The sequence below is a fragment of the Protomyctophum bolini genome (genome assembly GCF_963924005.1).
Source record: "Protomyctophum bolini genome assembly, chromosome: 12".
NCBI classification, from domain to species: domain Eukaryota; kingdom Metazoa; phylum Chordata; class Actinopteri; order Myctophiformes; family Myctophidae; genus Protomyctophum; species Protomyctophum bolini.
In genome coordinates this window covers 2,143,448-2,165,890 of record NC_137873.1, presented here as the reverse complement: position 1 = coordinate 2,165,890, position 22,443 = coordinate 2,143,448, and the positions used below count along the sequence as shown (strand labels likewise).

The following is a 22,443-nucleotide window of genomic DNA, read 5'->3' as shown; positions in this document are numbered from 1 at the left end:
TGGGGGTCCCATGTTACATTGAGATGGTATAGAGATGGTCAGCGGCCGAATATACCGTATATAATGTTTGGGGTCCTTGACATGAAATAGTTTGAGAGCCACTGAATTTATTTGATTTAGAAGACATTAGAATCTGGACTCGGTTCTCAATGGGTTAAAGGCGCACAAGAAATATTGTTAAAAATTAAGAGTAACGTAATGCACGATGGCAATTTAATTGCCGTCTTTCATGTTAACTATCATGCCAGTGTGTGTTTTACTCGGCTATCCCTCAATAATTGCCTGCTGAAATGACAGCACTCCAGTAGATATGGGAGCATGTGGGTCAGACCGCTCTACTTGCCTTCATGAAAATCAATCCAGCATGGCGGACTACATGTGCGTGCGACCCGTGCGTGCGTGCGTGCGTGCGACCCGTGCGTGCGTGCGTGCGACCCGTGCGTGCGTGTGTGATTGATCTGCAGCTCCTACTGTATTCTCTGGCCTCCTCTCTGTTTCTTCAATGCCATTTCTCTCTGCCTTTCCCCCTTCTTCTCTCTGTCTTTATGCATCACTTGCTTTCACTCTCTATTTCTTTCTCCATCTCCCATATAATACACCACCTCTCTCTCTCTCTCTCTCTCTCTCTCTCTGTCTCTCATTCTGCCAGCACTCTTTCTCTCACTTGGTCTCCCTCCCTTCCTCCCCTCTCTCCCCCCTCTCTCCACCTCCTACTCCATGGTCCAGCCTTCCTCAATAAGAGGAGACACCATTTGCAGGACTGTATTTATTTGGCACCAATACATTATTCATAAATGTGGCCAAGAGCAGAGCAGAGCAGAGAAGCCCATTAGTCGAGGCAAACGTCCCCTTTCCAGCCCTCCTGGACCCTCATTAAAATGTTTTGGAAATGTCACTTGAAAGGGGATTTTTAGAAAGAGGCGTGGAATGTGGAGGACTGGGAGAAACTGTGCTTTGTGCGCTACCAAGCTTATATATAGAGAGACTATACGTTTTGGAGAAATTATTTCATATCGCCTCTCTGTCGGGTGGAAGCCTTGTATGTCCAAAACTACTTTTCACAATTCAAAATTCAAAAACGGCAAAAGTAGCAGATCTACAAGCTTGCGATCTGCTACTTTTGATGCAGTAGTGTGATCAACTATAGGGCGTTAATTTACGGAAAAACACAAAAAGTAAAAAAAAAAAAAACATATGGAGATAAGAGGTTTCATCGACGATATCCTTTTTAACGAAACGGAAAATAGAACGGAAAAGGAAAAAATGATAATATGCCTTTTCCCTTTTCATAATTTGCTCTCCCCTGCAGAGATCTAGGAATGTGCTCCGGCGGCGGCCCTGTGGGTCGCTGCCTGACATTGTGAATTCAAACAGGGTCTGCTATAATCTGTAATGAGAGCAGAGAGAGAGAGAGAATGAAAGATTGAAGGAGGGAGTAGGATGGGAGATGAGAAGTTTGTGCACTCTGAAGTTTGAAACATTGATAGATTTCATGCCATATGTGAGGCGGGTATAAGGAGAAGTAATTTTGAGAGACAGCCCAAGCTATGTTTCAGTTTTTTCTTCTTCATAAAATAACCTAACCCTGGGTTCACAGTGGTTCATTTAATGCTCTGGATGTTGCTACTGTACAAAATGTTAGGCGTTTAAACAGATGCTCTCATTCCGTCTGAGTTACAATGTGCAAGTTCAGAGAAGATGGCATGAGCCCTAGACAGCAAATGATAAGGGTAATCGTTCAAGTAAACAGAGTGCAACGGAAACAATCAAGGCAAGGCAATATTACTGTCGTTGTATGGCACGTTTCAGCAAGGAATTTGACAAAACATTGGCATTGAGGCGAAAGAGGAGAAGATACAGTACAGTATGTTATAAAAGGACATTTACAGCACTACAGTTTTTGTAATTTTGTCAAATCTGTCTGAATTAATACCAGTAAGACGCCCTGAGGCCCTGAGGGCCGGCCCTCCCATCAGGCAGAACAGGCAGTTGCCCGGCCTAGGGCATCATGACGGGAGGGAGGGCATCTACCAAAAGAAAAATATCACTCATATGTGACAAAGTACAGTAAAGTAGTGCTTTAGGACACAAGGTCATTTTTCAGCTTTTTTCTGATAGCTTTTCAGCTATCAGAAAGATAACCAGAAAACCCAGATTAGAGGGACTAACAGGAAATGCACGTTTTCATAGTAAATGTGACTTGCGGTCGCAACAATGTTTCTTCACGTTTTGTTGACTCTATTTTAACCCATTTTCGGCGGGAACCCCTTTTTGTGTTAGCATTATGTTATGCTTTAGCTATTGAAAAATAGCAGATCTACAAGCTCATAGCGTGCCACCGAGTGGCGCGCTACGAGCTTGTAGGTCTTCTATTTTTGAAAAATCGAAGAACGACTGACATAGAAACGTAGCTTTTTCAGAAAACTCTCAGGAATTAGAAGACATTTGTAGAATCTGATCTCATGTCAAAATGGGTTAAAAGTAACTGCTGCAAAAAGTAACTAGAATCTAGATAAAGAGTAAAGACCACAGCTGACTTCTGTCTTAACATCATGCTATCTAAAAGCAAGCTGGCATCTGTCTAAACAGCATGCTATCTAAAAGCAAACGGTATACTGTATACTTTCTATCTAAGTAACATATCGTTTCTGTCGGGTGGAAACCACATTACATTTGATTTCTGTATGTCTGTTACTTTAGTTTTCAGGATTCAAATTCAAAAGTAGCAGCTCAAAGCTGTGCCGTGTTTCGAGCTTGCGCATCTGCTACTTTTGATGCTTTTGTGTCACGCTTTAGTATGATCAAGTAGGACATAAAAAAATAATAAAAAAGTTAGAATACGGAGTTAAGAGGTTTTACGCCTGACATAGCAACAGTATACAGTTGGAGTATATGAACTGCATAGTATAACGACTATCGTTAAAAAATAGGCAACAAGAAGTGATTGTAGGAAATAGGAATGGAGGGGTGCGATGTGGTGAATTCTGTTGTCCATCTGTCTTGCTATTGTGTTCCTATTTCCCTATTTTGTATTCCAGCCTCCTCCGAGGGGGCGGGGGGGGGGTCGACTGTTTGGCTTTGAATTAAGGACTGTGCCTTTCAGCGGAGTGTAGTTTATCTGGAGAGTATGCGCCTAATGTCCACTGTTTACCCGCGGAAATATCTAGACTGTATGATGAATGCTCACTATCTCCCCTGCACGCACATGCACACACACACACACACACACACACACACACACACACACACACGTGCGTGCGCACACACACACACGCATACTCTCTCACTCACAAAGCCATTTGCTCAGCCCCCTCGATGCTGGCTAGGCATAGCAATGAGGTACCAGTGGAAGAGGATGAAAGAGCCACATTCAATAGTATCCTCCAGCCGCAGCACCATCAGCTAGTGTTTATACGCACGCTAACTAATACCTGACCCCCCCAGGGTTATGATGTCATTTGGTGGTGTATTTCGATTGGGCATTTTGACTCAAAGGCTTTCAGCTTTCAGGAAGAAACAAAAATACACAGAGAAGACATACTTGAATATTATAACCACACCTGTGGGTCTATTAGAGTAATGTTAACTCCCTAGAGACATGCAAAACAGAAAACGTAAAACAATCGGCACGGCACTCCATCTTTGACGGAGCATAAGCGGCACGTTTTGAGCTTGTTGATCTGCAACTTTTGCTGTTCTTGACGATGATGGTCTAGCTCTAGCAAACAGCGGGCCCATGCATTGCTTGCTTGTTTGTTTATTGTTAAATAAAAACAATAAATCTACATACATGCGGTTGGATCCACTTATAAAAGTGCCACCGAAAAGGTGTAGGCTGAAGCCAAGGCTTATGCTGTCTACCCTTTATGAACATGGCCTGTTTTTTTACGACAATACTTTCTTTGTATTGAAAGATCTTTTTGGATTGAAAGATAGTGTAGAGGTGAACGTATATCTTTATTTTAGTTTGGCAGACTATTCCATAACAGAATCCATCAAATATTGGACAGAACATTGACCCTGGAGTGGTTCTAAACTAAAGAATTGCAGAATGGAGACTGTCTGGTCATGTCATCGCTATTTTGGGGTCATTATACGTGATAGAATATTCAAAAACTTTTAGCATAAATTGCAGATCTATCAGCTTACAATGCGTCCAATTGTGATGCATTGTGAGCTTGTAAATCGGCTACTTCCGCTCTTTGAAATAGGGCTTGAATGGTGAAATGAAGTCAATCAAGTCAAACATTGAGAGACTGTGGATGACAGGCTATTACAGTAAAGGTTATTACAGTAACTCTCTCAAATCTGTGTTGGATGACGGGTGAATGTCGTCGGGTGAATGTCCCAAACGGGATTCAAATTCAAAAAACGCAAAAGTATCAGATACAAGCTCAAAACACGTCGCTTCGGGCCACATTTAGAACGTGCTAATCTGCTACAGTATGTTTTATATTTTTGCGTGACGCTGTAGTATGATCAAGTAGGGCGTTCATTTTCATTTAAAAATGTTGAATATGGAGATACTGCAGACGGCAACGATTATGTTATATCAACGGCGCTTGGCTGATCGTAGTAAAGAAAAACTAATATTTAGCCTATTTGACTATAGGTTACTCTGTATAATTTCTGGTTCAGTGGGGACGGTTAGTGTGGCTATGCTTGTTATGTATTGATTTTGTTTAACCTCAGCAGCTGAGCCAGCTCTTTGGATATGTCTTGTGTGGGATGCGTCACGTTATGCAACCATTATACAAACAGATATACAAAGTGCAGTCAGAAGCCCTTCTCCGCCCACGCACGCACGCACGCATGCACGCACGCACGCACTCACGTGCACACACACACACACACACACACACACACACACACACACACACACACACACACACACACACACACACACACACACACACACACAATACAATACAATTATACTCATGAGGTTAATAAAATCCTTTATCACAGGACTGAGGTTATAATAGTCAGATGTATAGTACAGCTGTGTATCTTCAGCATGACAGGACACACTGTGTCTGTGTAGGTCCACTAATGCAGATTGCTCCGAGACCAGCTGTCTTTTAGGCAGGATGAAAACCCATTAACGTGGCACTTTGTATAACTTTTTTAACTGTTAATGGGATAAGAAGATCCTAGTCTCGTGTAGCCAGACAACTATTCCACACTATATATAGAGTCTGGAACTTCGTGCGTGCGTGCGTGCGTATAATGATGTATTAGCATTTAGAAAGGGCCTTCTAATTCGGAATTCATTTGGCCACGTTTGCAGTGGGGGTCAAATGAACAGCGTATTGCATTTGTTTTAAGCTATATGGTCCATCTGGACGAAGCCAGCATTTATTTCAGAAATAATTAATTTATTCGAGTTGCATCTCATATTGTGTTCAGCACCATCTCTCACCCCTCAAACATCTGAGAAGACTTTTTTTTATGAGGTAGAAATTGGTGTGTGTGCGTGTGTGTGTCTGTGTGTGTGTGTGTGTGTGTGCGTGCGTGCGTGCGTGCGTGCGTGCGTGCGTGCGTGCGTGCGTGCGTGCGTGTGTGTGCGTGCGTGCGTGCGTGTGTGCGTGCGTGCGTGCGTGTGTGTGTGTGTGTGTGTGTGTGTGTGTGTGTGTGTGTGTGTGTGTGTGTGTGTGTGTGTGTGTGTGTGTGTGTGTGTGTGTGTGTGTGCGCGAGCGTGTGCGTGTGCAGCACAGTCAGCCAGATGCCTTTAATCTCTCTCCACTTGATAGATTCATTGAGGGATCTCTCTGTTCCTCCTGCTTCTCATTCTCTCCATCACTGTCTGCTTTATGTTCCTCTCTCTCTCCATTCCTCTCCATTTAGCCGTCATCCTCTCTCTACCCCACTGGGTCTCTATGCATGTCCGCCGTTCCTCTCTCTCTGTCTATGCAGCAGTTAAACGTCTGGCAGGCAAGCTGCCCTACTTGATCGTACTATACTTTCTAACTTGCAGATCTGCTACTTTTGATGGTGTAGTAGTTACTACACCATCAAAAGTAGCAGATCTGCAAGTTAGAACGTTTTGAGCTTTCAAGATCTCCTACTTTTGCTATTTTTTTTTTTCATTTGAATCCTGAGAAAGTTAACAGTTTTGGACTTGTATGCGTCCGTTCATCATTCCGTTCCCTTTCTCTCTTCTCCTCTCCTTTCCTTCTTTGCCTCGTGTCGTCTTCTTTTGTTCCTAAAGCAATTCCCCTTTCTTCTATATCGCGGTGCTTGACAAAAGACTGCAAAAGAAAGGCATATACTTCTATTCACATCACATCTCATCACATTATTGTTAAGTCTAAACCATGCCAGCAGAGGTGGTCGGGTGGAAATGTCCAAAACGGTTACTTTTCAGGAATTGCAACGGCAAGCAAGGTCACAAGCTGAAAACGAGCCTGTGGATCTGCTATTTCCAATGCATTTGTGTGATGCTGTAGTATGATCAAGTTTACAAAAAATGTAATAAAAACTCAAAAAAGTTAATACATGGAGATAAGAGGTTTCTGCCCGACAGCGAGGAAACAGGGAGTTGACGAGGCAGATCCATCTGGCAAGGTGCTGTGTGGAATCTGTGGACTGTGGCTGACTGCTGAGAGACTGGAGCTGTATACGTACGTCCAAGCAGACGATAAAACCTGATTCACGGACCGGTATACTTGACAGTCAGTCAGTGTCGCTCTCCAAAATCAGCAGCAGGAGAGAGAGAGAGAGAGAGAGAGAGAGAGAGAGAGAGAGCTGAGCTTGTAGATCAGGTGTTTGCATCGATCCTGCTCTGTAAGAGAGTGGACATGTATGGCGTGACTCCCTGTCCCCGAGCCTGTACAGTCTGCTAGCTGTTTCCCACAGTTCTGCCACTTTTGGGCAGAATTAACCTCAGCTCTCTTAATTAACATGTACATAGACCTGCCTCACTGCTGAGGTTAAACTAAATCAATACCTAACAAGCATGGGATCCACAAAGCGTAGCCCACGTAACCGTCCCCACTGAACCAGAAATGATACACTGGTTCAACAAGCTACACCACTCTTGTAGAATCTCAATGGGAGTAACCTATAGTCAAAAGGTTTTTCTTACTACGAGCAGCCACCTTTCGATCGTTGCTGCCTCATATCTCCATATTCTAACCTTTTGTAAATGAACGCCCCTATTTGATCATATTACAGCCTCACACAAAAGCATGCGTTTTCAGCTTGTACATCTTACTTTTGCTATATTTTTATTTGAATCCTAGACGATAATAGTTTTGGACATATTGTAGGAGGTTTCCAGGCGATCCGAGACCAGAGATCTCCTCCTCCTATACTCATAGGTCTGGTGACATCTAAATTGAGTGAATAGGCTACAGCTGGGTGGTGGAAAGATTAAAAGAAAAATAACAGCATGGCAGAGCCAATGCAAAGACTTTAGGGCATCCTTGACATTGATATTAAGGACTGGTGTTCAGAGCAGTGGGTTTGTTAGTGCTGGTTTTCTTCACGGCCAAAGGCGATTCAATTAAATTCCGATTTCCCCAGACATATATCCGGTTGCGCAGAGATCTATGATCGTCCGGCGAGACTACATGAACCCTAGCATCTCCACTCTGGGCATGTGTATATAGTCGTAATTGGCAAACATTTGGCTTTGAACATGATGTTGAAAATATGATGTACAAGCTCACAAACCTCGTATAGACTCTTTCAGAGCCCCGTAAAAGGGAGGAGACCAATTTCAGACACCTTTTGAAAGTCTATGAACAAAAATATATACAAGATTGTAGATCTGCTATTTTTGATAAGGGTGCATCCGTTGGTAGTCCGACAGGAATTAGTCTGATAACACCATCGCTCCCGACATGCGTGACAGGTTACAACTAACCCTTATTGGCAGGTTAAAGCTAACCTGTGGCTTCCTGTGAGTTTAGGTTTAGGGTTGGGTGTCGGACTCATCAGGTAGTGGCTATAGAGGGAATTCAGGGGGCGCCCTTAATGGATAAGCGAGTAATGGAACATTTGGTATACGTCTGAATCTGCATGTCATCCCCCCCCCCCCCCCCCTCTCTCTCTCTCTCTCTCTCTCTCTCTCTCTCCTGCCTTTCCTATCTCTCTGTTCAGTGTTCACTGAATCTATTTTAAATGAATTGTCGTTGTCAGTCACAGTGTTCATTTGTGTTATTGATGTGCCTCGTTATACATGCATGCATTATTTCAAGGCACAGAACTTTGAAACAGCCGGATTCACCTTCACCATGAATTAGCTTTCCAAAAGGAAATCACCTGAGGAGAAAGGAGAGGGTTTTTGGAAAGTGGGATGACAGCCTCTGGGAGGAGGTATTTTAGACTAATTACAAGGCCAGGATGGCACCGCTGACAGACAATCTTGCAAGTGATAGGCTTTCAGCAGCAGAGTTAGTGTGTAAGGCAACAGCACCACCTGTTGGTGTTGAAGCACACAGCAAAGGAACACCACACCTACAGCTGTCGGGCAGAAACCTCCAATCTCCTTCTTTTTTTTTTTTTACTCTCATATTTTTACTAAAACTTTTCCTTTTTTTAATTAGCGGCACGCCCGTGATCATATACCTCAGCGTCACGCAAAAGCATCAAAAGTCCAGGCAGATCCACAAGCTGGAAATGCAGCCAAAGTGTGGCACTTTGATGCTTTTGAGTTTGAATCCAATTTTCATCATATTATGAGGTTTCCTCCCGACAGAGACGATGTAATGTAGCCTACTGTATGTCCCTTTGAACCATCAACATGTTATGAACGCATAACAAGTTTAGACGTTTTAGGTCCCTTTATTATTTATATTATCATTCTTGTTTTTTTATGGATGCGTTTCTCCTACACTGCCTAAACTGCTACAGTACACAGATCAGAAACTTTGCCCAAAATAGTGATGCCAGGGTTCACATGTGATGTGGTTATCATTTAGGCTATAGCAAACAAACAAGGTGAATGAAATTCATGAATGATACAAGACTCCACCCTCCCCCTCCCCCCCCCCCCCCCCCCCTCTCTCTCTCTCTCTCTCGCTCCCCCTCCCTCTCCCTCTCTCTCTCTCTCTCGTCCACATCCAGGTTCAACAAGATCCAGAACACGAAGAACACGATGAAGAGGGACGGCATCAGCACGCTGACCTACCGGGTGGTGCAGGTGAAGAGGCATCCCCTTTTCACCAACATCTCTGTGGAGATCGGCAAGGCCCCGCCCAGGCCCTTCAAGGGCTAGGGAGAGAGGGAGAGAGAGGGAGAGAGAGAGGGAGAGATAGACTGCTTGAAGGAAGAGGGGGGGGGGGGGGGGGGTGGCACAACACACACCTGGACTGAAAGCATTATGAGAGTGAACAGATGGAGGGAGAGAGAGAGAGAGAGAGAAGAACTGGACACAGATAGTGGACACAGACGAGGTGGATGGAGGGCAGGATAAGGACTGACTTAAGAAGCGCATAACAGGCTCTCTCTCTCTCTTTGCCTAATTTTTTTCCCCCACATCACACATCACCGGTGCATGGTGGGAAATAGCTCGTGCTTGTAGATCTTCTATTTCCCGCACGTGCGCCTAGCCTATGTTTGAATGGGGCTTGAGGAGACACTTCAATGGCTCAACGCAAACCGTGTACCTTGACCAATCAATGACCTTATAACACCACAGTGTCCAGGCCAATAGGGTGTCTAGGAATGTGGATTTAACGGACCAATGGCTTGCTTCGAACTTGGGGTCGGCTGGAAACGGGAACTTTGTCCCACGAGACCGCTCCGGTGAGCGCAATAGGACTAGTACTCGCACGGCTGAGGAACATTGGAAGGAAAGTACAGTAGCCAATGACGATGTTTGGAATATCAGTGCATATCACAGTTTCAAATGGAACAGTATATATAATACGGTACATATTCAACAGTAACCAATCATTCCTTGGAATATTGGAAATGGACCAATGGCTGTAGCCTCCATCCTTCAGCTTGACCAATGACGAACGCCAGGCTTTTAAAGCGCCGGAAGTCAGAGCGATACAATATACAGTACTATACTACTATGTCTCCCATGGAAGGAGGAGCATACAATCAATTAGTAGCACACAGAAAAAGGTACGATTTTTTCAGGACAACAGATTTTTACAAAGGTTGTCCATGGATTAGATCATTATCAAAGCATTCGTTATGGGGATGAGTGGAGAACATCGGCCGCCTGCAGGCGACACGTCAAGACAATTCACAGACGGTTCAGAACGGTGGTCGGAGGAGTCACACAGAGCCAACCGCACGTTCTTAGGGGATTTGGAGATACTTATTGGACATTTTGGGTGACTCACATACAGTAGCCTACAGTGTATCTAAGATATTGGAAAGTCCACATTATTGTCTATACCGGATGAGTCGCATATCGAAAGTATAACGGACGTTTGCCCGTGCGTCGAAGATTGTGGAGGTCGGGGACAATAATTGATCTGTTGTTTTACCCGAGAGACGGTATATCAGTCAATCACATCCTCCAGTGAGTAAATGAATGTGTACTGTGTTTGCCTACAGTGTAACTGCAGGAGACAAATGGATACAAGATACATGTTCTGTCATGGTCTCCACCATCTCCAGGAACAACGGAGAACTGTGGCTAGCTGTGCCGTGAGAAACACTCAGAGAGTTGACTGAGAGCAAGCATATCGAAGACACGAGAGGTTTTTGAAAATGCCTTTGAAACGGAATAAAAGAGCGGAACAAAAACAGACCGGTGTTTACGCTGACGACTCCGTCTTTTAACCCCATGTGGCTCTTGATTGCAACTCAGTTTTAAGCGCCTCTGTTTGTAGACCTCACACACGGCGGCCATCTTGCCACCCTGCTTTTTCAATGCAAAATGTCGACATGGCCGCTGTGTGAATATGGTCTATGTACGTGATTCTGCTAAAATCATGATAGAAACGGGAGACATTTTTTGTTCCAATACAAAAACGTTTAACATCCACAGCATTCTGCATCTATATTTTAGCTCCGTAAGATAGACAGAATAGATTGAAATGTTGTCATGTACTACACACTGTACAGTATGTGTGGTGGGGGATTTTCCTGCTGTCTGACTTTCAGCTATTAATTTTGGCGATTAAACTAGAGATCTATATTAAAGATCTAGAGCATATTGATTATATAAATGTCTGAGGGACATCAGTCAACCACATTAGGACTGGAGGAAGAAATATGTATACCATTTTACGAAGCTGAGGGCAGTATAGTAGTATACTTAACACTGCAGAGACAGGTACGAGGTTCTGCCAGGTTATTTACCTGCGTTCACATGTGTTATTGGAGGCTCTAGCAGTGCAGCTGTTGAGGAACACGGTTTCAGAGTGAACGCCTCCGTAACATAACAGGGAGCTACAGTTAACCCATTTTGGGCGGGATTCGCGGGAACCCCTTTTGGTGTTTTAAACATTATGATATAATTTAGCTATTGAAAAATAGCAGATCTACAAGCTCATAGCGCGCCACCGAGTGGCGCGCTATGAGCTTGTAGGTCTGCTATTTTTTTTAATTGTGAAAATTTGGCGCAAATGTTTGAATATACATTATTTCAGAGCCAACGTTTTTAACTCAAATCTTTGCTCAGGCCTAAATGGGTTAACCTGCAGTGCTAGCATGTGGGTACAGTAGGGTACAGTAGTACGGTGGGTCTTTAACATGTGGTTACAGTAGGGTACGGTGGGTCTCTAAGGCCCCTTTTCCACCAGGGCTGAACCGGTTCGGTTCATTTTTCACGCCTAATATTGAACCAGTTCAGAGTGGTTCGACGGAGTGAATGGTTCCCTGAAAGCACCAAAGGTTCCAAGAATCTAGAACGGAACCACTTCTATAGAACCAAAGTTCTTTCTTTTTGGTGGAAAAGGGGCCAAAGTGGGGTCCGGGCCGGGACCAGGGGGTCGATCCCGGGGCCCAGGGGGTCGATCCCGGGGCCCAGGGGGTCGATCCCAGCTGGATGAGTGATTCACTCTATACAGCGTAGGTCTTGCCCAGCGTGGTTCCAGGGAGTCAGTGGGTTCATACCAAATGGACCCGTTGGTTCCATTTGTATACACTGTCAGAGTGTGTAGGGGGAGACCTTCACATTTTAAAACTTTGAGAAACACTGTTCTAATCTAATCTAGTCTTTTTTGTAAAGCGTCTGCAAAAAGGTGTATCAGATGCAGGCCACGTGGGGTTGAAATGTGAGTGGAGCTGTCAGGATAAACGCCTGCTCGGTTGCTTTTGAGGGAGAGGGAGATTCTGTGGAAAGAACAGCTGACTCCTGTGGGTTTGTGATGAGTCTTCATTAGAGACTGTTTTCCGCCGCTCGGCAGGAGACTGGCTTAAAGCTAATGGGTCCCCCCCCCCCCCCTCCCCCTCCCCCTCCCCCCCTTTTTTTTTAAAGGTCATTTTTACACCGCCATGTAACCCGGGAGTTTAATATTAAAGTCACTGTTCATTAAAAAAAACACTCTATTACTACTATTACCATGTCACTCTGTTCTGTTATTTTTTAATTTTGTTTTACTTTTAATCTTTTTCTAAGAGGCTATCATATCCTGGAGGAGGAAATGATAAAGTGTCAGCAGAGGTCTCCGCCAGTGGAAGTTGTGAATTTCAGCACCATAATGAGGAGTACGCGGCGCCCGTTTGAGTGACTTGGGTTTTCATTATCACCGTCTCGTCGATTCCTCACCAGAGACTCATTAATCAGAAAGGCCTTATTTCTGAGCTGACAGGCATAATGAATCAAACCTTCAGCCATGTACTGTAGTAGGTTGTAGGCATACAATTAGTCTATATTTTTACTGAACTCGTTCAAATTACATTAAACGGAGAAGAAGTATGATGTCTTCATTTTTAGTCTCGTACTGTACGAATGTTTACTGAACGATGTTTAATCTTTGCTGTGTGCAACACAAATCAACAAAATCTTGCTTCACCATTTATTCATCCATATACAGTACAGTACTCTGTCGGGGGTGGAAACCTCATATTTCCAAAGTTATATGATAACATTTCAAAAGTAGCAGATCAAACGCTTCGTGCCACGTTTTGAACTCATAGATTTGCTACCTTTGATTATTTTGTGTGAGACTGTAGTATGATCAAGTAGGGTGTTAATTTACATTAAATAACCCTCATAAAATTTGGAGATAAGAGGTTTCTGCCTGACAGCAACAATATGTACTGCAGCATAACTACAAACCCATGTTGACCGAAGTCCCCCCATATACTGTACTACATACAGTATATGAAATCGGTATGCCAAGCGAAGCTTCTGACAAAAATCCTGACCATGACCGCCAAACATTTTGTGGGACAATTGTTGGAATTCTGCATCTGGTATTCCATTTTGGGTTTAGTCTGTTTCCAGTCATTTACAGCGAGTCTTTCCTTTGGTAAAGTCTGGAAGTCCAATGGTTTCTGTTATGTACACTCTCAGAGTTACAGGCTTAGTGGTCCCCAGACCCCACGTCGTTAGATGACAAAATGGATATCGACGTCTGCTGAGGCAGCGGAGTGACGGTGACAATGCATCATGTGCAATTCAGTACAGTTACCATATCTCTCCATTGAATTACATTCCCTTTTTCATATAGGACTCCTGTCTGTCTGCGAGTCGATAGCAGCACACTATTGTGTTGTTCTCCGGTGTGCTGAATGCACCATGCTGCTGTCACGTTCACTCACACTTGATCTTCATTTGGATGGAGGTGACGCTGTAGGTGACACTGTAGGGGCAGAGGTCCATATCTAGGAACAAAGGGTGTAGCACCGTGTGTCAAACAGTTAGATACAGGTCCAGTGCACCACAGGAGCGGGACACTTCAGCAGACAAAAGGAATAAAACACTAGAGCATCTCGGGCGATTAAATGTCTTTGGTGCTAAAGTAAAGCCTCCGTTATACTTAGTTGTCGTAGGCATGTAAAGATTCACTCAACTCACGATACGATTCGAATCACGATACAAATGACTGAAAAATGTTTCTTTGTCCTATTTCAAATTCAGTATTTTCTTCTTTATTATTATTTTTTACAATACTGTGTTTTCTCTTATCCTCTTTTCAAGGATGATCACATGCCTGCTGCTTAGTTGTGTGCTGCTGGAGTAAATTGCAGCTCTACAAGCGTATGTGCCTAACAAATATGGTGCATTGTGAGTGTGTATATCTGCTATTTATGGCATATGCAGTGCCGGCCAGCGTGCAGCTAAGTATGAATCAGTCTTTAGTTTACAGGTGACTTAACGTTTTGATGCCAAGTGAATCTTCATCAGAGTCATGCTTGTGACGGTCAAGTGCTTCAATGCACTTGGCATCGAAGCGTTGGTGGTCACCCTTGTACTGAACATAGTCACCCTTGTACTGAACATAGTCACCCTTGTACTGAACATAGTCACCCTTGTACTGAACATAGTCACCCTTGTACTGAACATAGTCACCCTTGTACTGAACATAGTCACCCTTGTACTGAACATAGTCACCCGCATACTAAACATAGTCACCCTTGTACTGAACATAGTCACCCTTGTACTGAACATAGTCACCCTTGTACTGAACATAGTCACCCTTGTACTGAACATAGTCACCCTTGTACTAAACATAGTCACCCTTGTACTGAACATAGTCACCCTTGTACTAAACATAGTCACCCTTGTACTGAACATAGTCACCCTTGTACTAAACATAGTCACCCTTGTACTGAACATAGTCACCCTTGTACTGAACATAGTCACCCTTGTACTGAACATAGTCACCCTTGTACTGAACATAGTCACCCGCATACTAAACATAGTCACCCTTGTACTGAACATAGTCACCCTTGTACTGAACATAGTCACCCTTGTACTGAACATAGTCACCCTTGTACTGAACATAGTCACCCGCATACTAAACATAGTCACCCTTGTACTAAACATAGTCACCCTTGTACTGAACATAGTCACCCTTGTACTAAACATAGTCACCCTTGTACTGAACATAGTCACCCTTGTACTGAACATAGTCACCCTTGTACTGAACATAGTCACCCTTGTACTGAACATAGTCACCCTTGTACTGAACATAGTCACCCTTGTACTGAACATAGTCACCCTTGTACTGAACATAGTCACCCGCGTACTGAACATAGTCACCCTTGTACTGAACATAGTCACCCTTGTACTAAACATAGTCACCCTTGTACTAAACATAGACACCCTTGTACTAAACATAGTCACCCTTGTACTGAACATAGTCACCCTTGTACTGAACATAGTCACCCTTGTACTGAACATAGTCACCCTTGTACTGAACATAGTCACCCGCGTACTGAACATAGTCACCCGCGTACTGAACATCCCAGATGCTCAAATACTTTATTCCTTTTGTCAATATGGGACCTTCTATACACTGGTATGTGCGTCTCCGCTGCCCTCTGTACGTTCCACGCTGTTATACAGGTTTATTGGACATATCTATTCACAAATTCACCAAGTATCCTTTTCATTGTCTGTGTATGATGCGAAATTGTCAAATCCCCCCCTCTTGCCAGATTAGCCTGTCAAACCTTATTTGACAGATAATGAGGTGCTTTATACTCATGGAATATACTACAGCATGTCTTCTTTTGATGTGGGAAAAAAAGGTTACAGCTGAACTTTCTCTCACGTTTCCCGTTTGTCGAGGCGTCATTGATGCGTCTTTGAGGCAAACACTTTGCACACGCTATCGGAGCAAAAGAAACTTGATACAGTGAGAGGATGACAACGTGAGATGGAGACTACAGACGAGGAGGGTGTGTGCCCGTGCACGCACGCACGCACGTCCCCACAATTAAGATGCTGGGGTTAGTTTAAGCAATAGTAGCAATGTCACAATATAAAAATGCTCTGTTACAAGTAAAAGGCCTGTATTAAGAAATTGTACTCTGGTAAATGTACAAATGTATGAGCATCAATGCTGACCACTTAACACGGGTCAGATGGGTGAACACGGACAACTTTGGAGATTTTCACATGGGCCCTGTTTCAGGAGAGCTTGAGAACCGCTGCTCTAAGGTTACATACAATTGAGTTGATAAATAGATGCTTTGTGAGAGGTGGAATTGCAACTATACAGTTAGAATTGATCCCAGGGCCAGTCGATGACCTCTGTCTCTGGGTCTCTCTGCTCTGCTGTTGCCATAACAACCCACACGGACCTTTTGCAAGTTATTGTGGTACAAATGTAGTTTTGTTTTAGTTTTGCAGAGAGTCTATTACAATGAGTGCCGCCTGGCTGATTTCAGGCTATTCCACTATGACTCTCGTCCAGTTTTTGCTTCCATCTTGAATGCTAAAGTATTAGCATTAATGCCACCGAGCCAAAATTATATCCATATTTATACTAGCTCTAGACAGCACCACGATGTTCCCATCGTGCTCAACAGATAATCAGAGAAGACCTCCGAACATCGCCGATCTGTTCAACACCACGGACGGCCATCGCTTTAGTTTCAGAGAAAAAAGCCTTCAAAGACGCGGCCTAAAACAGAGGCTAATGGGTAATATTGAGAACGTTTTGCAGTGCGGGATAGGTTCATAGCAACCGGAGAGATTCAACAGCGAGGCAATGTTACAGCGATATTCAACGCCTTATGACGACCCTGCTCGCCATGTGTAATCAGCGCATGGCATGGTGCAAAATGAATTAATCGTGACGAGTACAGCTGTCCGAAGTATCGAAACGGTTAAGGCATAAATGTCATGCAATGATAAATACACATGCACATCATGAATGTAAGTTGTGCATTTACAATACATGCTTGCCTCCACGTGTAGGCCTACTGTATACAAACGGGTTTAGAGACAATCTAGGCTACATTCATTCATTCATAACACTTTCTAGCAAATATAAAAAAAAGTCATTTTTGACTTGGCAAGAACTGAAAATAGGCTATTGTAACGTTGTTTTGTCAGAACTAATGTGGTAATTGTTCCTACTAAGATGACAGGGGGGGGGCTGGCCTCCCCTGGGTTTCATGGGGAAAAAAAGGTGGGTCTACTGTCTATGAATAATGGCCTTTCATTGTTTTAATGTGTGTGCTACACAGCTACAGTAGAGGGAGGACGGAGCTGTTTCATTTTAATTGGTGTGGTCAGCCAGTGGAAGAGGATATTGTTGTGCAGAAACTTCTTATCTCCATGTTTTAACGTCAATGTTAATGTTAACGTTAATGTTTTTTTTGTAAATCAACACCCTACTTGATCATACTACATCATCCCACAAAAGTATCAGATCTGCAAGCTCTAAGCATAGCACGACACGTTTTGAGCTTGTCGATTTGCTACTTTGGCTGTTTTTTGTTTTTTTATCCTGAAAAGTAACGGTCTTGGACTTGTGAGGTTTCCACCCGACATAGACGAATATGTTTTAAAGATTCAATAACATAGTACTTATTATCAGTCTTATGATTCAATGTTTTTTTTTAATGCTTTCAGAGGCTCCTCTTTCCTTTTCTAACTCGTTTTCATTCCTTATTGTTTATTGTTTTGAAGTAGAACCATGGCCTCAAACTGCCAACAGAAGCAATCTAGAGGGAAATCAAACCTGCCTCTCCTCCAAGTGGAGGGGCGAAAACAGCTTATTCCAGTAGAATAAAAAATGCAACTCAGTTCACGCAAGGTAGAGAAAAGAGGAGGCTGATAGATAATGGACATGGAACGTTCTTTATTCTAACTTCTGTACATTTGAGTGATGGTGATGGCAGGTGTCGTACTGTATATCAAAGAATACATACAGTACAAATGAACTAAATAATACCGTATCAAACAGTATCTTCCAGCAGTAAAGGTAAATAGCTCAGTATGTCAACAACACAACTGGCGTCTCTATATCCCAATATAAATGAATAATGAGCATTTGATAAAACACGCTATACTGCATTGCAGTCATACCATTTTATTATGGTTAATTTATTATGCAAACTATGTAACATATTACAGTTGTATACAACATATAATATAACAAACGTATTGCTTTCCCAAGCCATGTCCTGTCCTACATTGCATCATATTTTGCGCATACCTTTAGAGATGCATCAATCTATGACAAGTTCATTCCTAAGAACTACAGTATAGAACTTCTGTATCACAAACGATCCCAGAAGTAATACCAAGGGTATCAAGCGCTACTTCATCTGCTTGGTGAGCAGAGGTCTGACAATAAGAGTGACTAATTTATACTCCATATGACTATAAATCAGGGTATAAATGGGTCCTTGTCGTTCAGCCAACAAAAACCTACTTTGGACGGGGAGAGGAAACATGTTTAGAGAAGGCCACCGTCAAACATGGCCCAATAATTCTCAAGGACTTCTCAGTTCTGTTGGTGGTGGGTTTTGTCAGGAGAATGGCTGGTAAGTTCCACTGCATTGAGGGTTGTCTTTGGATTGACAATCTAATCTCTAATGCCCACATTTTTTATTTAAATGTCCCCCGTTTGACACAATTACGGATGTTCCAGTATCAGAGCTTCTTGTAATAGTGACAGATTACACTGTGCCTGTCAGCTATGAAACATAATTGTCAAAAATGTTATACCGGTAGTCTATTCAGAGAATTGGAACAAGTCCTTAGTCAATCATTAATGTTAGCCAGTAGCATCTGGTATCACATTCTTTTTTTTGTCCCGACTTTCTTATGGAATATAATCTTGACCACATTAACACTGGCATCCCTATTCTGGGCAAGTTATAATAATAGGTCAATGTACACAGAAAATAGCAGATCAAGAGCTGCTATTCAACATGTGAGCTTGTAGAACATCCCAAAGAGATTTGGTATATAGAAGGTAAAAAGGAGGGTCCCTGGTCAACAAAGTATAGGTTTTAAGTGGTTAAAGCCCCCCTCTTTCTGGTTAAAGTCACACTTTTGAATGCAAAAAATGGTTAAAGTCCCTATTTTCACAAGTCTTAAAAAAGAGTGGATTCCCCTGATCTTGCATGCATCTATGTTGATGACATCCCTCCAGGGGAGACATCCATCTGTGGTGAATACACATCTCTCCAGGCTGGTCGTTCAGTCCAAACACAATAACTAAAACAATCACTAACAATATCGATTCACCGATAACTATATCGTTCATCATTGTCATCTGAGTTAGAACAATTTTGAAAACCGTATCTTTATAGTGAAAAGTAACTGTTTTGGACATAATGAGGTTTCCACCCAAGACCCAACAGATAATGGATAATTTGACTCTGATTATAAATGATTAGAAGGAAAGACTGTTGTAAACTGCCTGATGGTAATGTCAGCTAGCATTAGGTATTCAAAACCTCAACTCCGTTACTAACAAAGCTTTCTGAGGGTGAGACAGTGAGACTGAATTAATCCAAAATGTCCTTCTGATGCATTTTAATTGGCTGTCAATGTTCCTATAATTTATACATTTAATCTATCATTGTCGCTATAGTTGTGGCGTGGACGCTGTCATCCATTTCAGTTAGTGATTTTTATAGTTCTAATTATCGTGCTCAGTGTGAATGGCCCTTATACACTTAAGGATCTCTGCAGTAAATCGTCTCTGTCGGATTGGAAACTTTACAGGATTCAAATAAAAAAATATAGCAAATGTAGCAGATCTACAAGCTCAAAATGTCAAGCTTGTAGATCTGCTATTTTTGTGTGATGCTGTAGAATGATAAAGTAGGGCGTTCATTTACAAACAAACAAAATTCAAAAATGTTTGAATATTTCTGCCCGACAGCGACGATATGGTCTTTAGTTCTGTTGGACCGACGGTTCTTCGGGGGTACAGTTTTTGAGGCGGGCACAGGTTGCCACGCGGTTCCCCTCCCAGTAACCTGCGTCCTGGCCATCGTGGCACCGACATTTGGTGCAGGAGTCCACCCACACGGCCTCACCGGCAGGAATCACTCTGCTGTGGGACGCGTCCACGTAGCAGTTAGGGCCTGGATGGGAAACGGTGCACACAGGTTAAGCCTGGATACATGTAGGCTATATGCATGTATACACACACGATACATGCTTTCACACACATATAGCCAAGCAGGCACACATGGACATACATCACAAGCGTGATTTTACTAGTGGCACATTTACCAAGTCCTGATATTAAAGCTGGATTGCCGTGATTTTTGTACATTTTCTGTTTTGTAGGTCTATGGAGTTAACATTACTCTAATAGACCCCCAGGTCTGGTTATAATAGGCCAATCAGAGGCAGGCGGGACGTTACCATGTCCATCTCTGATGCAAAATAGATTCACACATACTTAATGCCTTGGACTAAAAAATAATCTTCCTCCTAGTATAATCATAGTAGGCCTACCTAGTCGTTTTAGGGAGGGAACTCCATCTTTAATTATTAGTAAGCTATGCTATCTACAAAAATATACACCCTATCGCACTTTATGGACCAGGATGGAAACAAAAGATGCCTTTTTTAGCATAAAATTTGACTGTAGCCTACTACCTGTACTGTTAACAAACCTGCTAATAAAGTATTAAATCAAACAACCTACCATCTTTGCACTCAGGGCAGCATGTTCCAGGCTGGTAGATAGGGTTGACACATGGTGGAGGGGCACAGTCTGCTACTAGACAGCGGGCAATGCCATCACTGTCACAACTGCACTGTTCACACTCTGATGGCTGCATGTTGTGACCGCACACACACACACACACACACACACACACACACACACACACACACACACACACACACACACACACACACAAAAAAAACAGAGACAGGTAGAGAAAGAGAGAGGTCCAATACAAGACAATATTTACAGAGACATTAGTAAATGGTGTGTATGGCATATAACCCATATTTATGAACCCTTTGTGATGAAGGCTGATACTTTTGTGTTTTGGTTGATGCCTCACTCACAGCACCATACAGTACCAGGCCTATTCCACAAGGAGGCGCCATATAGACATTCTTAACCAAAACAAAATCGAGTCAGAAAGAAAAAAACAGCATGTTCCAAATTGACTTATTGCACACTACACTGCCACAGCCCACAGGACAACGTATAGGATTAGGACTTGAATTGTTCAGCCCAATAACACTGAGAAAAAAAAAACATGAATAGTGTAAACTTAAATGAATTCAAAACATATACATTTAGCCAATGTCACTGGTCCTCTCTTTTAGAGCCTAAATGAAATATAGCCTAATCAGATGGAATTTATTAGAACATCATGATCGTGTGTGGACATTCCAGACATAAGTTATTTCCATATCCATCTCTCCTGTGATCAGGGCACAGGGCACCACCCCCCCCCCAATCAGAAAGAAACTACGTAGGTCTACGTCTATAAATGTTATGATTAATTGAACATGGTGGACCCTATTGCAAACAAGTGTATTGCATGGTGTCGTCACAGTTAACAGTAACAGTTAACAGTTAACAGTAACAGTTAACAGTTTTGTATTGAGTTGTGCTTGAAATGTAGGCTAATTCTCCAAACTGTTAATAAATACTTCAAACTATCAATGAATCAAACAAACACTGGGGGTTATTTTCAAAGACATCTACTTTTTGTCTCAACTTTTACTCTGCACAGCAGAGCAGTCAATCTCAAGTCCATGTCAGAAATCCAATTCCAAGCACCTACAAGATGCTCTCCGGTCAACTCAGTGCTGCTGCCAACCCAACCAGACATTACCTGGAAGTTTTGCCCCAGGTCGTACACCTCTCCGCGGTACTCGCAGCCGATCTTCTCGCAGCGCGGGCAGCAGTCGGTGGGGTAGTGGCTGACGTGGATGCACGCCGCCGGCAGAGAGGTGCACTCGGTCCGCGCACAGGCCGAGCCCTCCTTGGTGCACTCACACTGCGTGCAGTGGTCCGAGTCCAGAAAGTACCATTCCCCCACGTAATAGACACTGTCGTTGGCCTCGCAGGTGCTCTCCAGCTGGCCGGCCACGGAGAACGCACAGCCGAGCGAAGCGCACAGCAGCAGCAGCCCGGAGAAAATAAGGCTCCCCTTCTTTGAAAGTTTACCCATGATGATGTTCCAAACTGTCAAAAACATACGAAAAGTTGAATATAGTGAGACCCCGCTGGAGAGATTCCGTTGTAGTCTTGTAAAATAAAAATATATAGGCCTATATGATTTTTTCTTTAAGTTTGTTACATTGTTACAGATTGTAAACTCCTTGGCATTTTATCCTTCAACTGTAGCCTTGTGAGGCTGCGTCCAATCTTCCACACAGAGTCGTGACAGTAAAGCATGCAGAGAGAGGGAGCGTTATTCACTCTACTCACTCGCCTGCTTGCCTCTATGGGACTTTGCATCTCATTACATGTAGATCTTAGTCTTTCAAATATGTACTGCAGCCACAATATCCCAAATAGAAAGAAATGCATAGGAAACACTTTTATTATTTTGAAATACAATTAAACAAGGCAAATTAAGTATTTGCTATAGCCTAAGTTGCACTACTCAGTTCACACGGGTGTG

The 22,443-nt window shown here is 43.0% G+C and overlaps 2 protein-coding genes across 2 annotated transcripts in view; one reads left to right on the top strand and one right to left on the bottom strand.

The window, feature by feature from the left end:
- LOC308325609 (uncharacterized protein) overlaps positions 1–12,530 on the top strand; it is a 96,441-nt gene extending 83,911 nt beyond the window's left edge. Inside the window, exon 6 of the mRNA XM_080778149.1 lies at positions 9,073–12,530. Within this exon, the coding sequence (XP_080634275.1) occupies positions 9,073–9,223 (151 nt within the window). The 3' untranslated portion in view covers positions 9,224–12,530. The remainder of the gene's footprint in view (positions 1–9,072) is intronic.
- Positions 12,531–17,663: 5,133 nt separating this feature from the next.
- LOC308325608 (von Willebrand factor C domain-containing protein 2-like) lies at positions 17,664–22,223 on the bottom strand. The gene is made up of 3 exons (XM_080778148.1): positions 21,649–22,223; positions 20,496–20,625; positions 17,664–19,923 (listed from the first exon to the last, which is right to left on the bottom strand). Exons 1-3 carry the CDS (start codon positions 22,012–22,014, stop codon positions 19,733–19,735), a joined length of 687 nt encoding a protein of 228 aa, XP_080634274.1. The 5' UTR covers positions 22,015–22,223; the 3' UTR covers positions 17,664–19,732.
- Between the last annotated feature and the right edge of the window lie 220 nt (positions 22,224–22,443).

What these genes read in the sequence shown, in the direction of transcription:
- LOC308325608 (XM_080778148.1), bottom strand. Translation starts at nt 22,014, where the DNA reads ATGTTTTTGACAGTTTGGAACATCATCATGGGTAAACTTTCAAAGAAG. An exon ending in ACCTGGGGCAAAACTTCCAG is followed by an intron (nt 20,626 to 21,648) that starts GTAATGTCTGGT and finishes CACAACATGCAG; the next exon opens with CCATCAGAGTGTGAACAGTG. An exon ending in CTGCCCTGAGTGCAAAGATG is followed by an intron (nt 19,924 to 20,495) that starts GTAGGTTGTTTG and finishes TTTCCCATCCAG; the next exon opens with GCCCTAACTGCTACGTGGAC.